This window comes from Vulpes vulpes, chromosome 2 (assembly GCF_048418805.1).
Source record: "Vulpes vulpes isolate BD-2025 chromosome 2, VulVul3, whole genome shotgun sequence".
In the NCBI taxonomy this organism is placed as follows: domain Eukaryota; kingdom Metazoa; phylum Chordata; class Mammalia; order Carnivora; family Canidae; genus Vulpes; species Vulpes vulpes.
Genome location: NC_132781.1, coordinates 149,008,016 through 149,023,564, shown reverse-complemented (window position 1 = coordinate 149,023,564; position 15,549 = coordinate 149,008,016). Strand labels below are relative to the sequence as shown.

Sequence of the window (15,549 nt, the reverse complement as noted above, 5' to 3'; positions counted from 1 at the left end):
AAAGACTGAGCCATATGTCCATTGTCTCTTGCCCCTAAGAGATTGGGCAGAAGGGAAGAGATGGCAGAGAGGAAAAGTGCCATGCCTGCCAGGGGAGAGGAAGGAAGTCTGGGCACCAGTGTGCTGTGCAAGCCCACTTAGGCTGACTGATGCCATATCACCCCCTGCAATGCCCCACGAGGGCCCTCCCTGCAGGCAACCCCATGGAGCAGCCTGAAAACACGCCAAGCAGGACAAGGGGCATGAGCAGAGGTCAGGCGTGGAACAGCTGGGAGCCTGGGGCTCCCTGCTCAGAGATGATACCAGGCCTCATGCCCAGGCACAGTCAGCATCCAATCTCCACCCATCCTCAGTCCCAGGGGCCCCTGCAGAGGCTGTGATGATGATGGGGACCCTGGTGGCCTTCCCATCACCAGCCCTCTCTGACCCCCAAAGACACCCTGACTACCAATCAACTCCTGCTTCCGGCTTCCACCAAGCCCAGCTGGCTGCTCCTGGCTCTGTGCTCCACATGGCAGCCTGCCCAGATGGTGCCCGCCCATGAGGGCAGAGCCTTCCTTCGTCCACTGCGGACCACTGGGCCGATGGACCACAGGGAAAGCCAGACAAAAGAGCCTGCCCTCTGCTGAGCACAATGGGGGAGGCCCCCATAGAGTGATAGGCAGTGGCCGCCAGGCAGGAAGAGCCAATAAACCTCCTGATATACGCCTGGCGCTCTCCGCCGATGTTCGACAAAGAAGTGAAATTCAATTTCTTCCTGCAGGCACTAAATCCCAGGCCAGCCTCCAGGGCCCGTAACCTGCCCACGGCCTGGCTGTCACTCCGACGGCTTCATCGACCAATGTTAAAGGCCAAACTGCCAGGTGGAGAGGCTAGAGCAAGGCCACTGGGCACTTGCCATGGATAGGCATGGTGCCAGGTGTCTCCTGGGGGAGGCTGAGGAGCTCCTCCCCTCCCCCACTGCATTGGGAGATGCCACTGTCATGACAAGTAGCCCCTCTAATTGATTCAGAGATATCTCCCCATTTTACAGATGAAGAAACTGATGCCAACAAAATGGGATCCGCTCAAGGGAACGGTCAAAGGCAGTGCCCAACTCGAGGGCTCTGGCCTCCAAAGCAGGGGTGGGGAAAGGTCATACTCCAATACTCCTAGCGGTCCTCACACAAGACCCCTTGCCTCCCTGTAAATACTCTCAGGCAGATCTAGATGCCTCTTGCGACTTCCATCCCTGCATGACATCCTCATGATGGTAGGCCAACACCTGTTACCACAAATAAAGAAACTGAGGCCCAGAGAGGGAAGGGAACTCCCTTTTAGTAGCAGAGCTGGGGACTGTATCCTGGATCTGCCTCCCTCCCAGCCCACTCCCTGCCAAGCCCCCTGGCCAGTCACCAGCCCACACACAGGATCCAGATGAGGGGCTGCAAGAAGGAGGGTAGGCAGAGGGTGGCTGTGGTGAGGGAGCTGGGGTGGGAGCAAGAGCAGGCAGGACTCAAGGGCTCGCGGAGCTTTTGCCCAGTCAGCAGGAAGCTCTAGCAGCTGGCAGCTTCGGTCCCAGAAGACAGGGGCCCAGAGGGGGAGACAGGGGATGCTGGGAGCAGAGCCAGCCCAGCCCTCCAAGGCAGTCTCGAAGCCCGGGCCTCTTCACCCAGGCACATTCTTCTGCACCTCCCTCTGCCCTGACCCTGGGGCCACTGCCAAAAATCACTGACCCATGTGGACAGGAACACATCCCTGCTCCCTGTCTACTCTCCAGCCTCCAGGCAAACTTGTCAACTTGCAGTGCCAAAACCTGCCACAGTCACTCCCAGCTTGGGGCCTTTGTTTGCACTGCTCCCTCTGCCTGGAATGCCCTCATCACTTCTTTGGCTTGGCTGGCTTCCACTTGTCCTTCAGATCTAGGCTCCTGTATTGCTTCCTTCAGGAAGTCTTCCTTGATTGCCCAAGGTGGGGAGTCCTCTCCCTGGGTTTGCCACACTGCACTGTCTGGTCTCTGTCCCCCACTACCCCACCAAGACTACAAACCCCTCAAGAGGAAGGTCTAACCCAGATCCACTTCAGGGACCCCAACATCGGGACAGAGCTGGAGATGGAGGGGATGGGGGCAAAGGACCATACGAATGGCCTGAGGATCTGCCAAGACTCTTGTGCACCCTCAGAGCCCCCTGGACACACCCACCCCACCAGGGCCCTGCCCAGACTCACCATATCTCATCTCAGTCGTAAACAGGTCATTGCTGCTCCCTGAATGCAAATCGGCCTCAGCAGGTGGGGCCGGGCCCCCAGGCACCAGGGCATTGGACAGAGTGTGGGCAGCAGGAGGGCCTGGAGGCGTGGTGGTGGCGGGACCAGCCCCCGCCTCCCCGGGGCAGCTGCAGCCCGGCTGGGCGAAGCCACAGGCCCTGCCGGCAGCGCGGCCGCACTCTTCGCTCCAGCGGCAGAGCACGCCACAGGTGAACTGGCTGGAGTTGTTGTTGTTGATGAGCAAGACCTCGACGAAGCGGAAGGCCAGGGCGGCCGGGGCCAGCAGGCGCGGGGCCTCTGAGGGCTCTGCCGACAGGCACAGCTGCACGAAGTTCTTGTCGAAGTGCAGGAAGGTGAAGGGGCCCGAGCCGCCGCACAGTTCCAGCCCCGCCGCTGCCGCCTCCTCCTCCTCCTCTGGCCGCCCCGCCTCTGCCTCGGCCTGGGCCCCCGCCTCCTCTGGGCTAGGCCGGAGGCAGGTGAAGTTGACCAGGTAGTGGTCCAGGGGCAGCAGACGGGGGGCGAAGTGAGTGCACACCTGCTCCTGGCGGTTGAAGCGCAGGTAGAGGGAGTACTTGGTGGGGTCAGGGTTCTCCAGGGTCCAGGAGCAGCCTGAGGCGATGGTGGGAAAGAGGTCCTGCAGTGAAAAGGCCCCGTAGAGCACGCCCGAGGCCAGGGCGGAGCAGGCGCTGGGGGCAGGGTCGAAGGCGGCGGCCAGGCGCAGGGACAGAATCACAGATAGTAAGAGGGGACAGGCTGGGGTCATCCTATGTCCCTTGCCCTGCGGAGAGAGACGGTGGTCAGCAGTCCCGGGCACTGTGAGCACGGGCTCTAAGTCTCCTGTTGCTTGCTGCAGGGAGTGGGCCTCGTGGTTAAGACTCTGAAGTCCCCCACGCCCACCTGTGTGATCTTAGACAAATAAGGGACTCGACTGCTCGGAGCCTCAGTCACCTCACCTGTAAGATGAAGGCACAGAAGAGAGCCTGACTCTGTGAGCCCGTGAGAAACATCAGCTGTCATGCCTGTCACCCTCTGATTCCTCAGTGGGTCCCACCAGCCACAGGCACCCGGCCTGACACGTGGATCTAGCCTCATCCCCGCCACCCAGCTTGAATGCTCCAGAACCTTTGCCCTAAGTCGTAGTGTATCGTGATCAGCTGTGAGGCATGTCACGCATAATCCAGCAGTAATTGCCAAAGGAGCAATGTTTGACAACGATTTGCTTTTTTATAAATCAGAGCAATTCAAGGTTATTCCCAGAACAATGTCATTCTCACTCACTTGCTTTACTGAGTGGGTGAGAAAGGGGAGGAGTTACCACCGGTGTGCCAGGGACTGCGCACAACCTGATCCATGCCCCTGGAGGGCGTCGCAAGTATGAACGTCATGTGTATCACGGCTGTGGAAATGGGAGTGGGAGGCATCTGCAAAATGGGTGCAGTATTGCCCTTAATCCCTCTTCCCTTCCTGCCACAGGGTTACCATCCAAGGCCTGGCTTGCAGCCTGCTACCCGTAGTGAGGCCACCAAGCCATCCCCCAGCTCACAGCCCTTGCCCGAAAGTCCCTAGCCCCAGTCACCACCTCTATCCCCGGCTCTCTCCCCAGGGCTAGCTCACTCATCTCAGGAGTCTTTAAGCTCCTAGGAGCGGAGCCCAGAGTTCACTGATGTCTCCCTCCCTGCAAAGTGCTGCCCTAAAGCCGAACTCCCAGCAGGTGTGAATGTACTCCGGGTGTGGGCAACAGCGAGGACCTTAGCCATACCCTGACAGCCACACAGAACGGTCAGGCCCAAGGGGACAAAAGCTGCCCTCCCACCCACCAGGCCAGGACAGAGACACTGCCCACCCTAGCTGCCCAGAGAGCAGAGCCTGGCACCTGCTTCCAGCCCTGCCCCCGAGGTGATCCACACTGCCTCCCTCCTCCGTGGCGACAGCACAGCTCACAGCACTGAATGGGCCCCTAGAGCCTGGCTGCTCCACATTAGAGGAGAAAAGATGAGGCTCCGAAAGGGGAGGCGACCTGCTCAAGATCACACAAGAGTAGTCCAGCTGGGACTGGAACCCGGGACCTGAGGCCTCAGCCTGGAGTTCCCTCTTACCCACCAATAGCCTCTTGCTCTGTCCCCTTCCCTTGCCCAGGCTTCAGGACAGATGGACAAGCCATTAGCTCTGGGAACTGAATCACAGAGAGGATAATTCACAGGTGTGGCTGGATTTTCCCAAGACCCAGAGGCTCCCCAGGCACAGATTTCCCCTTGGCTTTTCAGGAGCCTCAACAGTGGCTGGAGGGGTTGGGTTGGGGTGGGAGGGCAGGAATTAGAACCCCAGAATTCCAATCCCTGTACAGCTTCCATGGAACTCCTCACTGCCCCAGATCCCACACTTGCCCCTCCCCAGCCATAGTGGTAAGGGGGGTTGGGGGGGGGACAAGCTCCAGGCAGGTTCATTGACTGGGAAGGAGCCACCCCACCATCCTCTGAGACCTATCTGGAGTTATTCAGCAGAAGTCAGAACAGGCTTTGTCTCCCTTGCTCCCACCAGAACTGAAAAACAGGACACAAGACCCCTGGCCTTCCCTGCTCCATATCATGCCTGTCCCAAACTGTTCAACCCGCCCAGCCTGCTGCGGCACCAGGGAAGCCAGTAGCTGATGATGAGTGACATCCAATCCCCCCGCTGCCCCCAATTATTTTTAAGCAGGCTGCAAAATTCAGGCCATAGCTGCAGCTCAGCAGAGGGGAGGTGGGGGCTCATTATAACTGGTCTTGCCTCCCCCACTTAGAGCAGGGTCGGGAATCTACATACACACAGAGGCTTGAACATCACTGTGCTGTGCAGGCATGCACACAAAAGCACATATGCATAGACACATGCAAAGACAGGTGTCACCGGCATTCTATATGTGAACAGATACACATATACAAACACACACATAGATGAGTGAAACCACAGATGTGTGAATTCACATGCACACAAGGGTTTAGGCTCTCACATGGACAAAGTGTAAAGAGCCAGCCAGACACTTGTACACATGCAGAGATGCAAATGTACTCTCGTGTGAACACACACAGGTTCTTTGAGACTTAGCATATGACAGCTAAGTGTCAGGCAGGATCTGACTTACTGTTCCTTCCTTTGTGTGCTCCTGAAGCTGGGAGCTCAGAACACCCCTCCCAACCCCACCTCCTGGGCCTCAGCTGCTCCCTCCTCCGTAGCCCCGACCCACCAAGAAGCACTAAGTCCAGATTCCCAGAGCCACAGCCTGGCTTCTGTACCTCTTTAGAGCCACCTCTAAATCCTGCCCAAGCCCCCTCCAGCACTCAATCTCCTTCAGACACTCCCTTCACACCAATTCGGGAATTTCACCCTGGGTATGTATGACCCTGGTGGTTCCTGCTGGGACATAAGACCTCCGGGGGGGGGGGGGGGGCTTTTATATATATATATATATATATATATATGTCATTCCCCCATCCACAAAATAAGGCAAAAAGCTCGATTCCAAGCTAAGTCAGAGAGAGACTCTCCTGGGAGGGGGGCCTGGAAGGATCCTAACCTCACAGGCAGCCCAGGTGGTTATTAGCCATGATCACCCTCCCTGAGCCTCAGGCTTCCGGGCTGTGGAATAGAGACCATGATCCCTGCTCTCAGGACTGCTCCTATCTTTTCATTCAGCCTCCCAGTGAGTTCGCCGCACCAAGCCTGGTGCAGGCAGAGCAGAGCACGCACATGGTCCCTTCCCCTCCTTCCCAGAACCTCACAAACTCTCCCGATTTCCCGCTGAGGTCCACTGCTATCTCTGGGAAGGTCCTTTGGGCTGAACCCTGGAAATGCCTCTGCCACCTCCAAGCCCAGTAAAGCTCACAAACATGCACCAGAGCTGGAGAGGATAGGTATGGAGCTCAGCTCTGAGGAAGAACTTCCTGGGTCGCGAGGTTAATGGAGAGGATAATCTAAAGGCCTCCTCCCTCAGGACTTCAATGGGCTGAGATGGGTGAGCTGCGGGTTGGCATAATCCCAGTCTCAGAGATCCCCCCGACTCCCACACCCACTAGCAGACCTGAGAATCCCACCCTATGCCCAAGCACACGGAGACCCCGTTCCTCCCAGACCCTGCAGGCCTGGCGGGCTCCGGACTCCCCTCCTGCACTGAGGAGGGAATCGGAGGCTTTTGCAGCAGCTGGCAGGGACAAGACGGGGGAACGGAGGGGGCACCTCAGGGCTCGGGCTGGGTCTCCGGGATCCCGGGGATCGAGCCCCTTGCACCCCGCCGGCTGGGAGCAGCGGCGCGGGTGGCGGAGCGCGGGGAGCCCGGGCCGCGGGCGGGGGAGGGGCGGCGGTGGGGGAGGGGGCGCGGCGGTGCGCACGTCGGTCGCGTTTATCCACCTGGCAGCTCCAATTCGCCCGCCCGTCACTCACCCTCCGCCTCCCCGGCGCTCGCTGCGGGGCCCAGCCCGGGCCGACACGCGGGCGGGGACCCCCCACCCAGGGCCTTCGGGTCCCCTGCCCATTTACTGGCCGGGTGGCCCGGTCCCCAAGGACCCCTCTCCCGGAGCTCTGGTCCCCAGGAGGGTGCACACCTCCATCCAGCTACTGGAGCTCGTGGGCAGGACCGAGGCAGGGGGCTCCCCGCCCCCAGGGCGGCCCCGCCTTCTCCACCTGGCAGAGAGGGCCGCTCCTCTTCCAGCTCAGGGGTCTTCCGGCCCGGGGAAGCCCCCCACCCCCACCACGAGGAGGGAGACTTGGGGGGGCGGGGGCGGGGCCGCGAGGGCGGCGGGGGAGGGGGCGGTGACTCAGCCGCCCTCCGCCCGCCTCCCCGGAACTTTGCAGCAGCTGGAGCCGTTGCTACAGGAACCGAAAGCTTTTGTTCCCCAATGTCAGGGCTGCCCGGCAGACTGGAGGCTGGGAGGCTGCCACTCCCCGGTGGGACCCAGGCCCTGCCACCCTGCCCAGAGGACTTCCAGCAGCAGAACGCCACCCATTCGAGCCCTCTCTCTCCCCCTTACCCACCCTTCACCAAGCCAATCCCGGCAGAGCCAGGTTTCTTCAAACTCTTGGGGCCCTTAGGCGGGGGCGCCCCCTAACTCTGACCTGGAGCACTAACTGTCCTGGAAAGTTCCTGATGGCGTCTGACCTCCTGGGGAGAGGTAAGAGGTTCCTCTGTGCACCATGTGCTCCTCTGTGGCTGATTTCCTACCTCGGGCCCCTCTTTCAGGCAAGCCTACCTTTGGGCACCTTGACTTGGGTTTCTTCCCTGCATTGATCTTACCTGCCCAGCATTTATACTTGAACCAGGACCTCAGAGACCTTGGCCTGGTTTTCACTGATGCCCCTCTGGCCAGAGCTGATCCCAGAGCAGTCCAGGTGGATGAGGAAGGAAGGGTGAGGGAGGGGAGAGGCTGACAATCACAGGCTCCCTGGACCTACTCTGGTTGCTGAAGGTGTTGTCTGGCTTTATTATCCTGGGGGGTTAGGTTGAAGTCACTAAAACCCATTCTGTACTTCTTTGGGAATAGGAATAGCTGGGAGAGGGGCCTGACCTTGGCCTTGAAGACAAACAGCCCAATAAACCCAATAAACCAATCGCTCAACGCTGTTGAGCGTTACTAGGTGCCAAACACCTAACAATCTAATTTCATTCTCCCAGCAACTATATGAGGCATTTTATCCTGACCCATTTTAGAGAGGGCCAACTGAGGCTCAGAAAGGTTATGTAGCCTGCCAGGTCACACAGCTTTTGAACCCAGCTCATCTAACGAGAAGCCACTACTTACTCAGCTCCATTACCTGGGTGTTGAGAGGGAGAGAAGAGGGCAGAGACCAGCTGGGACCTCACTTTGGGTTACAGAAATGCCTACCACATACACCCACCCCAGGCTAGACCTATGCCTTTCTGAAGAGTGATGGGGGAGGGGAGTCAGAAGAGGAAGAAGAGGGGGAAACTCTGCCCATCTCAGTCCAGGGAAGACTTTCCCTCAAGCCTCACCACCACCGCCATCAGGGCACACCCTGTACAGAGTCCACACTGACCCCTATGGCAGCAAAAGGGGGGCACTCCCCAGGTGCCTGCTGTCCCAGGGCCAGGTGGACTCCCCCATCGCCTAAGCCATGCCCAGACCAGATGAGCCCACCTTTGCCCCCATACCCCACCTAGTGGAAACTGCCATAGGGTAGACAGAGGCTCCCTGAGGACACTTGCCCAAGCCCAAACAAGCCCATCCAGGCCACCTCAAATCCAGGGACTAGTCCTGTTGGTCTATCCCTGATAGCTCAAAGGGCTCCCGAATAACTGCTGGGATGAGCCCTCCACCCCACCCCACCCCACCCCACCCCACCCCACCCCACCCTACCCTACCCCCAGAGCATATGGCCCGACAACCGGGACTGTTCCCCCACGGCTAGCACGAGGGGGCACCCGGCCTCGCCCGCCAGCCTCCTCTTCCCCAGGGACTTCCCAGCGCCAGTCCCGCAGCCGCTGCTGCTGCTCTGGCTGCGGAAACCCGGGGTTACCCGCGGGAGGAAAAGGGGCGGCGGGTCCAGAGCTGCGGGCAGGGGGCGCCAGAGGACGCCCAGGGGCCCGGCCGGCAGCTGGCAAGGCGGGCAGGCGGGCAGTATCTCCGGCCCGGGAGCCCCTCCCCCCGCGGGCACCAGACCCTTCGCCCGCTCTGCACCGGCCGCGGCGCAGAGGACTTCCCTCGGACCGAGCTGACTGCGGGAGTGGCCTCCAACTTCACAACCTACAACCCCCCCCGCCCCCGCCCTTCATGCCAGCCCCCGGGGCTGCGGGAGGGTGCGTTTGGTGCCCGGCTCTATGCCCCAGGGGTGGGAAGAGAAGGATGGGGGATGGACAGACTCCGACCAAAGATGGACACGGGAGCCAGGGATGCAGGGCCGGTGGAGATCCTGGCCCAAGAGGAGGGGGCTCGAAGCCGACCCGGGGGACACGGCCCCAAGTCCAGGCTGAGGGGGAGGAGACTTGCAGCAGAGATTCGCGAGGGATAGAGAGACTCCAGGCAGATATGGGGGAGGATGCATCGGGACAGAAATAAGAAGGGAAGCATGGTCGCGGTACTGGCGCGGGGAAAGGCAGGAACTAGGGGCAGACGTGGATGGGGACAGGAAGGACTCCAGGCAGATGAAGTGGAGGGGAGGAGCAGGGTCCGGCATCCAGACGAGGAGGGGGGATACAGGGGGAAGGCACAGTCGAGCTGCAGGTTGGAGAAAGGGGCTCTAATCAAGGTGGGGGGCGCACTGCCAGGATCCAGGCTAAGATAGGAAGAGACTCGAGACAGTAATGGGGGTAAGGTCTGGGTCAGGATTGTGGGGGAGGGCTTTAGCAGAAATGGGGAAAGGGAAGTGGATGATCAAGGGACTCACCACCGATGAAAGGGGCCTCGGCCCCAGGCTTGGAAGTTCCCAAAGAGATGGGAGGGGAGTGGGTAGATGCTGAAAGAACTCAGTTCGGGAGAGGGAGGATTCAACAGAGACGGGCTGGGGGAGCGCCCCGAGTCCGGGCCGGTGCGGAAACTCGGGACCGCGCCGGGAGGGCTCGGTGCGGGGCCGGGTCGAGGTCTGGGACCGAGCACTCACCTGGGCGCCGTCAGCAGCAGGAGCGGGGGCCGGCGCTGGCGGAGGCAGCCACGGGGCGCAAGTTTGCCATCCCTAAGGCGGGGGCCTGGCCGGGCGCGGGGGGCTCGCGGCAGCGGCGCCGAGGGGCCGAGGCTCCCGCTCCGCGGAGCGGCGGGTGCAGAAAAGGCGCCGCGGAGCAGCGCGGGGCGGGCGGGCGCCGGGCCGGGCGCGGGCTCCTGCCGCCGCCTCCTCGCCGCGCCGCCCCCCCGCTCCCCGCTCCCCCGCCCCGAGCACCGCCCGCGCCGCGCGCCGCCTCCTATTCGCGGGCGGCGGCCGCAGCCCCAGGCTCCAAAAGCCGGCGCCGCATCCTCGGTCTCCGAGCGCCGCCGCCACCACTGCCGCCGCCGCCGCCGCCGCCGCCAACCCCGGTTCCTCCGGCCGCTCCGGCCGCTGCCCGCAGCGCGCGCGGGGCCGAGTGACGGCCGAGGTGGGACGCGGCGCCTGCGCGGGCTGGGCCCGGGAGGGGGCGCGCGCCAGGCCGGGCGCGAGGAGCCGCGGGAGAAGGGGCGGGGGGCGGGGGGCGGGGGCGACGCGCGCCGCCTCCTGTTAAAGGGGGAGCAGCGCCAGCCGAGCCAAGCGCACCCTCCTCCTCCCCGCCCTGGGCCCCCAGGCGCCGGCGCGGGAGAAGCCCCGGGTAAGCCCCCGCCCCGCCCGCGGCCTCCTGGGCCGCAGGATGCGGCGATCCGCGACGCCCCTTCAGCGATACCCCAGGCCGGAGGCTGCCCGCCCAGCCAGGGTCTCCGGGCGCCCCCGCGGGGGGGGGGAGGGCTGAAACACTTGCCCCACCCTCCCCCGTATGCACTGCAAATTGCATATCCCTGTGCATGCGGGTGCCACTCCCGTGCGCTGAACTTTGCATATGCTTATGCACACAGGTGCCCTATGGGTGCACTGCAATGTTGCCTGGCTCTGTGCATGCAATTGCTACATACAGACACGATGTGTTAACATGTGCTCAGGTCCTGAATGTCTGTTGGCTGTTCCTGTGGGTAGACACGCTATGTGTGTGCAAGCTTACAAGTGCCACATATGTGCTGAGTGCTGTGGGTCAGTTGTTTGTAGAGCCACATATGTACACTGCAGTGTGGTATGTTTGATGCATACTCTACTGTAAACTGCAATGTTGCATGTCCCTAGGCACGGGGATGCTACACGTGTGCAGTGTGTTACATGTTTTCCTGAGTGCCTATCTATTCCCACAAGTGCCTTTTCCTGTGCCAGGGGCGCCCCCATGTTGCATCTGTTTGCGTAGAAGCAGCCGGAATGTAAGGACCTGCCCCCTCCCCAGCCTGGCACTGTGCGGTTGGGTGGGGCCAGAGCCCACATGGTGAAGGTGGTTCCCAGGGAGATGCCTATGGCTCAGGGCCCTGGTCCGGTGGTTTTGTGGCCTGGGCATGTTGCCACCGGGAAGGTGGGCAGACCAGGGACACACCACTTCAGCCAAAGACAAGTAGGTTAATCAGATGGTTCTGGTCAGAGGAAGAGCCAGCAGGGGGCAGCTTTGCAGTGAAGGTTGGGATGGTTTCAGGAACCCTACTTTTTGAAGGTTCTCTGGCCAAGAGGGGGCTGAGCCTGGGAAGCAAGGAAGTCCCCAGTCCACCCAATCCCAATCCCACCTCTCCACTGAAGCTCCTTGAGTTGGGTCACCCTGGAGACTAGGGCAGAATGAAAAGGCTTCACATCCCCCCAGGGACAGTACCAGGAAGACGTAGAAAAGCCCCCTGTTCACTCCCTCTGTCTCCCCTCTGCTCCAGCAGTCTTGGTGACATTTGTTGTGAATGATTGTGAGAGATTATCGACTTTAATGGAAGGAGGTAATAAGGGGCGATGAAGGAATCTCGCCCGTCACCTTAAGGGAATTTATGAGGCTGTATGAGGCAGGGAGGAGGGCTGGCACCTTTCCTTTCCCAGCGGGAGCCCAAGAAGGCCTGTGCTTTACGCCTAGTACTGGCAGGCAGGGCTCCTGGGTTCTTGCTGGGCACTCTCAAACACACCCTAGGTGTCTGAGTTTGGAGGCTCAGCTGCGACTGTGAAAGCCAAGACAGGCCTTGCCATCTATAGAGGGTGTCAAGAGCCACCCCAACAGCAGTGGAAGATCCTAAGCCTCCTTACTTGGGCAATGCAAAGGGCAGTGGGGGTTGCTGGAGTTCAGGCCTTAAGGAGGTGGACAAAGGTGGGGAGAGTGGTCAGGACAGGAGGTGCACTCAAGGATATAAGGACAGGTCCTCACTCAGAAGCTTCCAGGACCCTATACTCCAGAGCTCCAGCCCATTCCAATCCCATAGGGAGCCTGCCTCCCTCTTTATGAATATTCATTAAATTACCATACTAGAGACCCAGAGCCCAGAGAAACCCAGGCAGGTCCCTCGCAGATGTAGTAATGCAGCTGGATCCCTGAGGCCCTCCCGTTTCCCCCAGGATCCAGCTGGGTGCAGGGATAATGGGAGGGGCTGGCTCTGGAGAGACAGCAGCATTCTGTCTGTTTCTGTGTTCCTTGGTAGCCCTCTGGCTTCTCAACCTCATTCTTTCAGCCACAAAAGTACAGGGAAATATAGCTCTGGGGAATACAGGTGGTCAGAGAGAGTGAGGGACTGACAAGGATGGTACTGCCTACCTGGGGACTCACAGGGCAGGGTGGCAGTTCAGCAAGGCAGCAAGGGCTGCAGGAGCAGGGTGGAGAGCACAGACCTCCCCGGGGTTATGCGGGAGCAGGCTCGATTAGGGCCAACCTCGGGAAGGCTCTCCCGGAGGTGCCTCCTCGCATCAGGGCTTCCCCACCTCCTTTCCCAAGAGCCCCTGCCCTTCCAGACTCACTCTGGTGATAATGCCGCCCGGGAGGACTTGGAGTAATTACAAATCGTTTCCATATTCAAATCCAGCTGGTTGAAGAGAAATTACTTCTCTGACAGCCCAGGCGGGGGTGGGAAGAACAAGTCTAAGCCCCAGGAGGGGCCTCTAGGGAGCTGAGGGCAAGGGAAGGAGCCCTGGTCAGAGCTTGAGCACAGAGGGTTTAGGCGGAAGGAAGGGATACCTCCCACCCACCCCTCCCCCTGAAATACAAAGACTGGGTAAAGGACGATTGATCCCAGCCCTTTAGTCCCACTTGGAGCTCTGTCTGGAACCTCTGATGGGACGTTGGGGACCAATGCCACAAGGGCAACTAGAAATCAGGCTCTTTACCATGCTCTCACACTGTATCCCTAGGTGACCTTGAGAAAATCCCTCCGGCTTCCTGGGCCTCTATTTCCTTACCTGTGAAATGGTATAAATGATCTCACCAGGGCTCCAAGGAGATGAGGGATGTGGATGTGGATTAGCAAGAGCTACATTCCTGAAAGGGACCTTTTTAAATAATTGCTTTATTACCAATTAATTCGTATTTTGGTTAACAATAACAACCACCAGTGGTCCATTCCGGAGGCAGCACAGCCCTCAGTGGGGCAGTTCAGGGCAGGATAGTGGGTCTACCAGGGGCACAACCCTGGCCTCACCCGCCTGGCCTCAGCCCTGCCTCCCACTGGGCCAGCCACTGCTATGCTTCATTGCCCTTTAAACAGATGAGAAAATGTTCTTCTCTTCCCAATGATTTATTTGGCCCAGAGCCTGGTCAGGTTTCCTTCCAGCCGGTGGGACCTAGGAGTGTCCCTCCCTCAGCCCCTACCCTCCAAAGACACTCAGCCAAGTAGGTACCCATGGCAACCCAAAGCTCTGAATACCAAGGTCCCCTTTTAATCCCCCAGCCCCACCCCAGATACCTATCAGGAGCTCATAACATGTCCCCAGAGACACTCAAATCCACATGGCAGTCTTCTATCAGGGTCTGTCCCAGAGCTCGTGTGACAAACACCTTACTGCTCTGGATGTCAGGGATCCTGGAGAGGTATCCTGGAAGAGGTGGACTGGCCCTCCCTGCCTGTGGGAAGTCCTGCATGTCTAACTTCATCCATCCTGCTGTAGATGCCAAATGGATTAGGAGCCTGGGGCAGCCTAGGCTGGGTGTTTGTCATTTTCTTGGTGCTGTAGATCAAGGAGAGGAGGGAAGATTCCTTGTTCTCTAGCCAAATCCTCCCAGAAGGTTAGGGCCTGGTTTGTATGCAGCCCTCTGAGCAGTGCCTGCGTTCTCAGGCCCCTGGGGCAGAGGGCAGAGAAGACCTTTAGGGTCTAGGTGATCCTCACACGCACCTTACTCCAGAGGGTGTACGCAAGATCCTGCCACCTAGAGGGTGCCTTCACTTACCCATTCAACTAATATATATATATATATATATATATATATATATATATATATATAAGATTTATTTATTTATTTATTCATGAGAGACACAGAGAGGCAGAGAGAGAAGCAGGCTCCATTCAGGGAGCCCGATGTGGGACTCGATCCCGCAAGCCCGGGATCACGCCCTGAGCCAAAGGCAGGGACTAAACCTCTGCGCCACCCAGGGATCCCCTCAACTAATATTTATTGAGTGTTTACTGTGTTCTAGGTGCTGGGATCCAGGCCATCATCAAATTCTGTTGCTTCTACCTCCTAGAATATCCTACATCTATTCTTCACGTGCCCACTGCCAACGTGGGAGTCCAAGCCACCATCATCTGGTGCCGGGACCTCCTATCTTGAATCTCCATGATCCCCCTTCTGCCTCCCTGACCCAATCCATTCTCCTGGAGCCCACTGAGCCATCTCTTTAACATGCGAATCAGAGACCCTCTTCTTAAACCCTCTAGTGGCTTCCTGCTGCACTTAGCACCAGGAACTTCCTAGCCCTGCAGAATCTGGCCCTTACCAGCCTCTCCAGAGCCATTTCCACTGCCCCATCTTCACCCCACCCCCTCACAATATTGGAGTAACACAAGTCTTCTTGAAAAAGTCCAAATCCTTCTTCCCCCAGCACTTGCCCCAGCTCACCAGGAAGGACTCAGCGCCAACATCACCTCTTCTAGAAGACCTCCCCAGATTACACTTCTAAAGCAGCCCTACCCACCCATCCCTAGTCACTCCAAACCATGGCCTTGCGTTTCCATCACAGTATCATTACTTGAAAATATGTTGTATATTTACACACGTGTCATCCGTTCCCCCTGCTGGACGATGAGTCCTGGGAAGGCAGAGATCTTGTGCATCCAGTCACAGTTGGATCTCCTGGCACAAAGCATTATGCCAGGTATGTGATAGGTATTTGTCAAGGGAATGAATGGCCAAAGAGCAAGTGAAGACCCTGCCCCCACAGAGCTTCCAGTCTGTGATTCTTGATCCACGTTTGTCCAATAAAGCCGTGCTTCACAGTTTCCCATGTGATGAACTAGAAGGGACATCTCCCTCTATCTCTCACTGGTTGTGTGACCTTGGACAGGTCATGTATACTCTTCAAGCCTCAGTTTTCTCTTCTGTAGAATGGAAATAATGATCCCAACCTAGCAGAGCTGATGTGAGTCACAAAAGATAATAAAGCTGAAGGCCTCCCATAGGGCCAGACCCAGGGAGGTGTCCTCTGCAGGAATGTGGCCCCATCTTGAGACTTACTAAGGGCTGCAGAGCTGTTCCAGGCTCTGGGGACATGGACATGATTCAGAATGGGGCTCTGCCCTTGAGGCCTTCCAGCGCTCTCTCCCTCCCACCCAGGGAGAGAGGAGGTCTCATCTGCTGTGAAGGAAGCCACCCGAGTGACCGGGACACTG

The 15,549-nt window shown here is 59.1% G+C and overlaps 2 protein-coding genes across 35 annotated transcripts in view; one reads left to right on the top strand and one right to left on the bottom strand.

Moving 5' to 3' along the window:
• Nucleotides 1-10,057, bottom strand: part of ADGRB2 (adhesion G protein-coupled receptor B2) — a 35,999-nt gene extending 25,942 nt beyond the window's left edge. For 31 of the 34 annotated variants that reach the window (XM_026014498.2, XM_026014501.2, XM_026014499.2 and 28 more), the window contains exons 1-2: nucleotides 9,835-10,057; nucleotides 2,209-3,025 (exon numbers count right to left, since the gene is read on the bottom strand). In XM_026014498.2, coding sequence (XP_025870283.1) covers nucleotides 2,209-3,010 — 802 coding nt within the window. In that variant the 5' untranslated portion in view covers nucleotides 3,011-3,025; nucleotides 9,835-10,057. Of the gene's footprint in view, nucleotides 1-2,208; nucleotides 3,026-9,621; nucleotides 9,766-9,834 lie in introns of those variants that run through there. The other 3 variants (XM_026014508.2, XM_026014509.2, XM_026014510.2) reach the window with 1 other exon arrangement.
• LOC112931766 (uncharacterized) lies at nucleotides 9,688-15,179 on the top strand. The gene is made up of 2 exons (XM_072745285.1): nucleotides 9,688-10,507; nucleotides 14,358-15,179. The coding sequence occupies exons 1-2, from the start codon at nucleotides 9,688-9,690 to the stop codon at nucleotides 14,489-14,491; spliced, it is 954 nt and encodes a 317-aa protein (XP_072601386.1). The 3' UTR covers nucleotides 14,492-15,179.
• The last annotated feature ends 370 nt before the right edge of the window (nucleotides 15,180-15,549 follow it).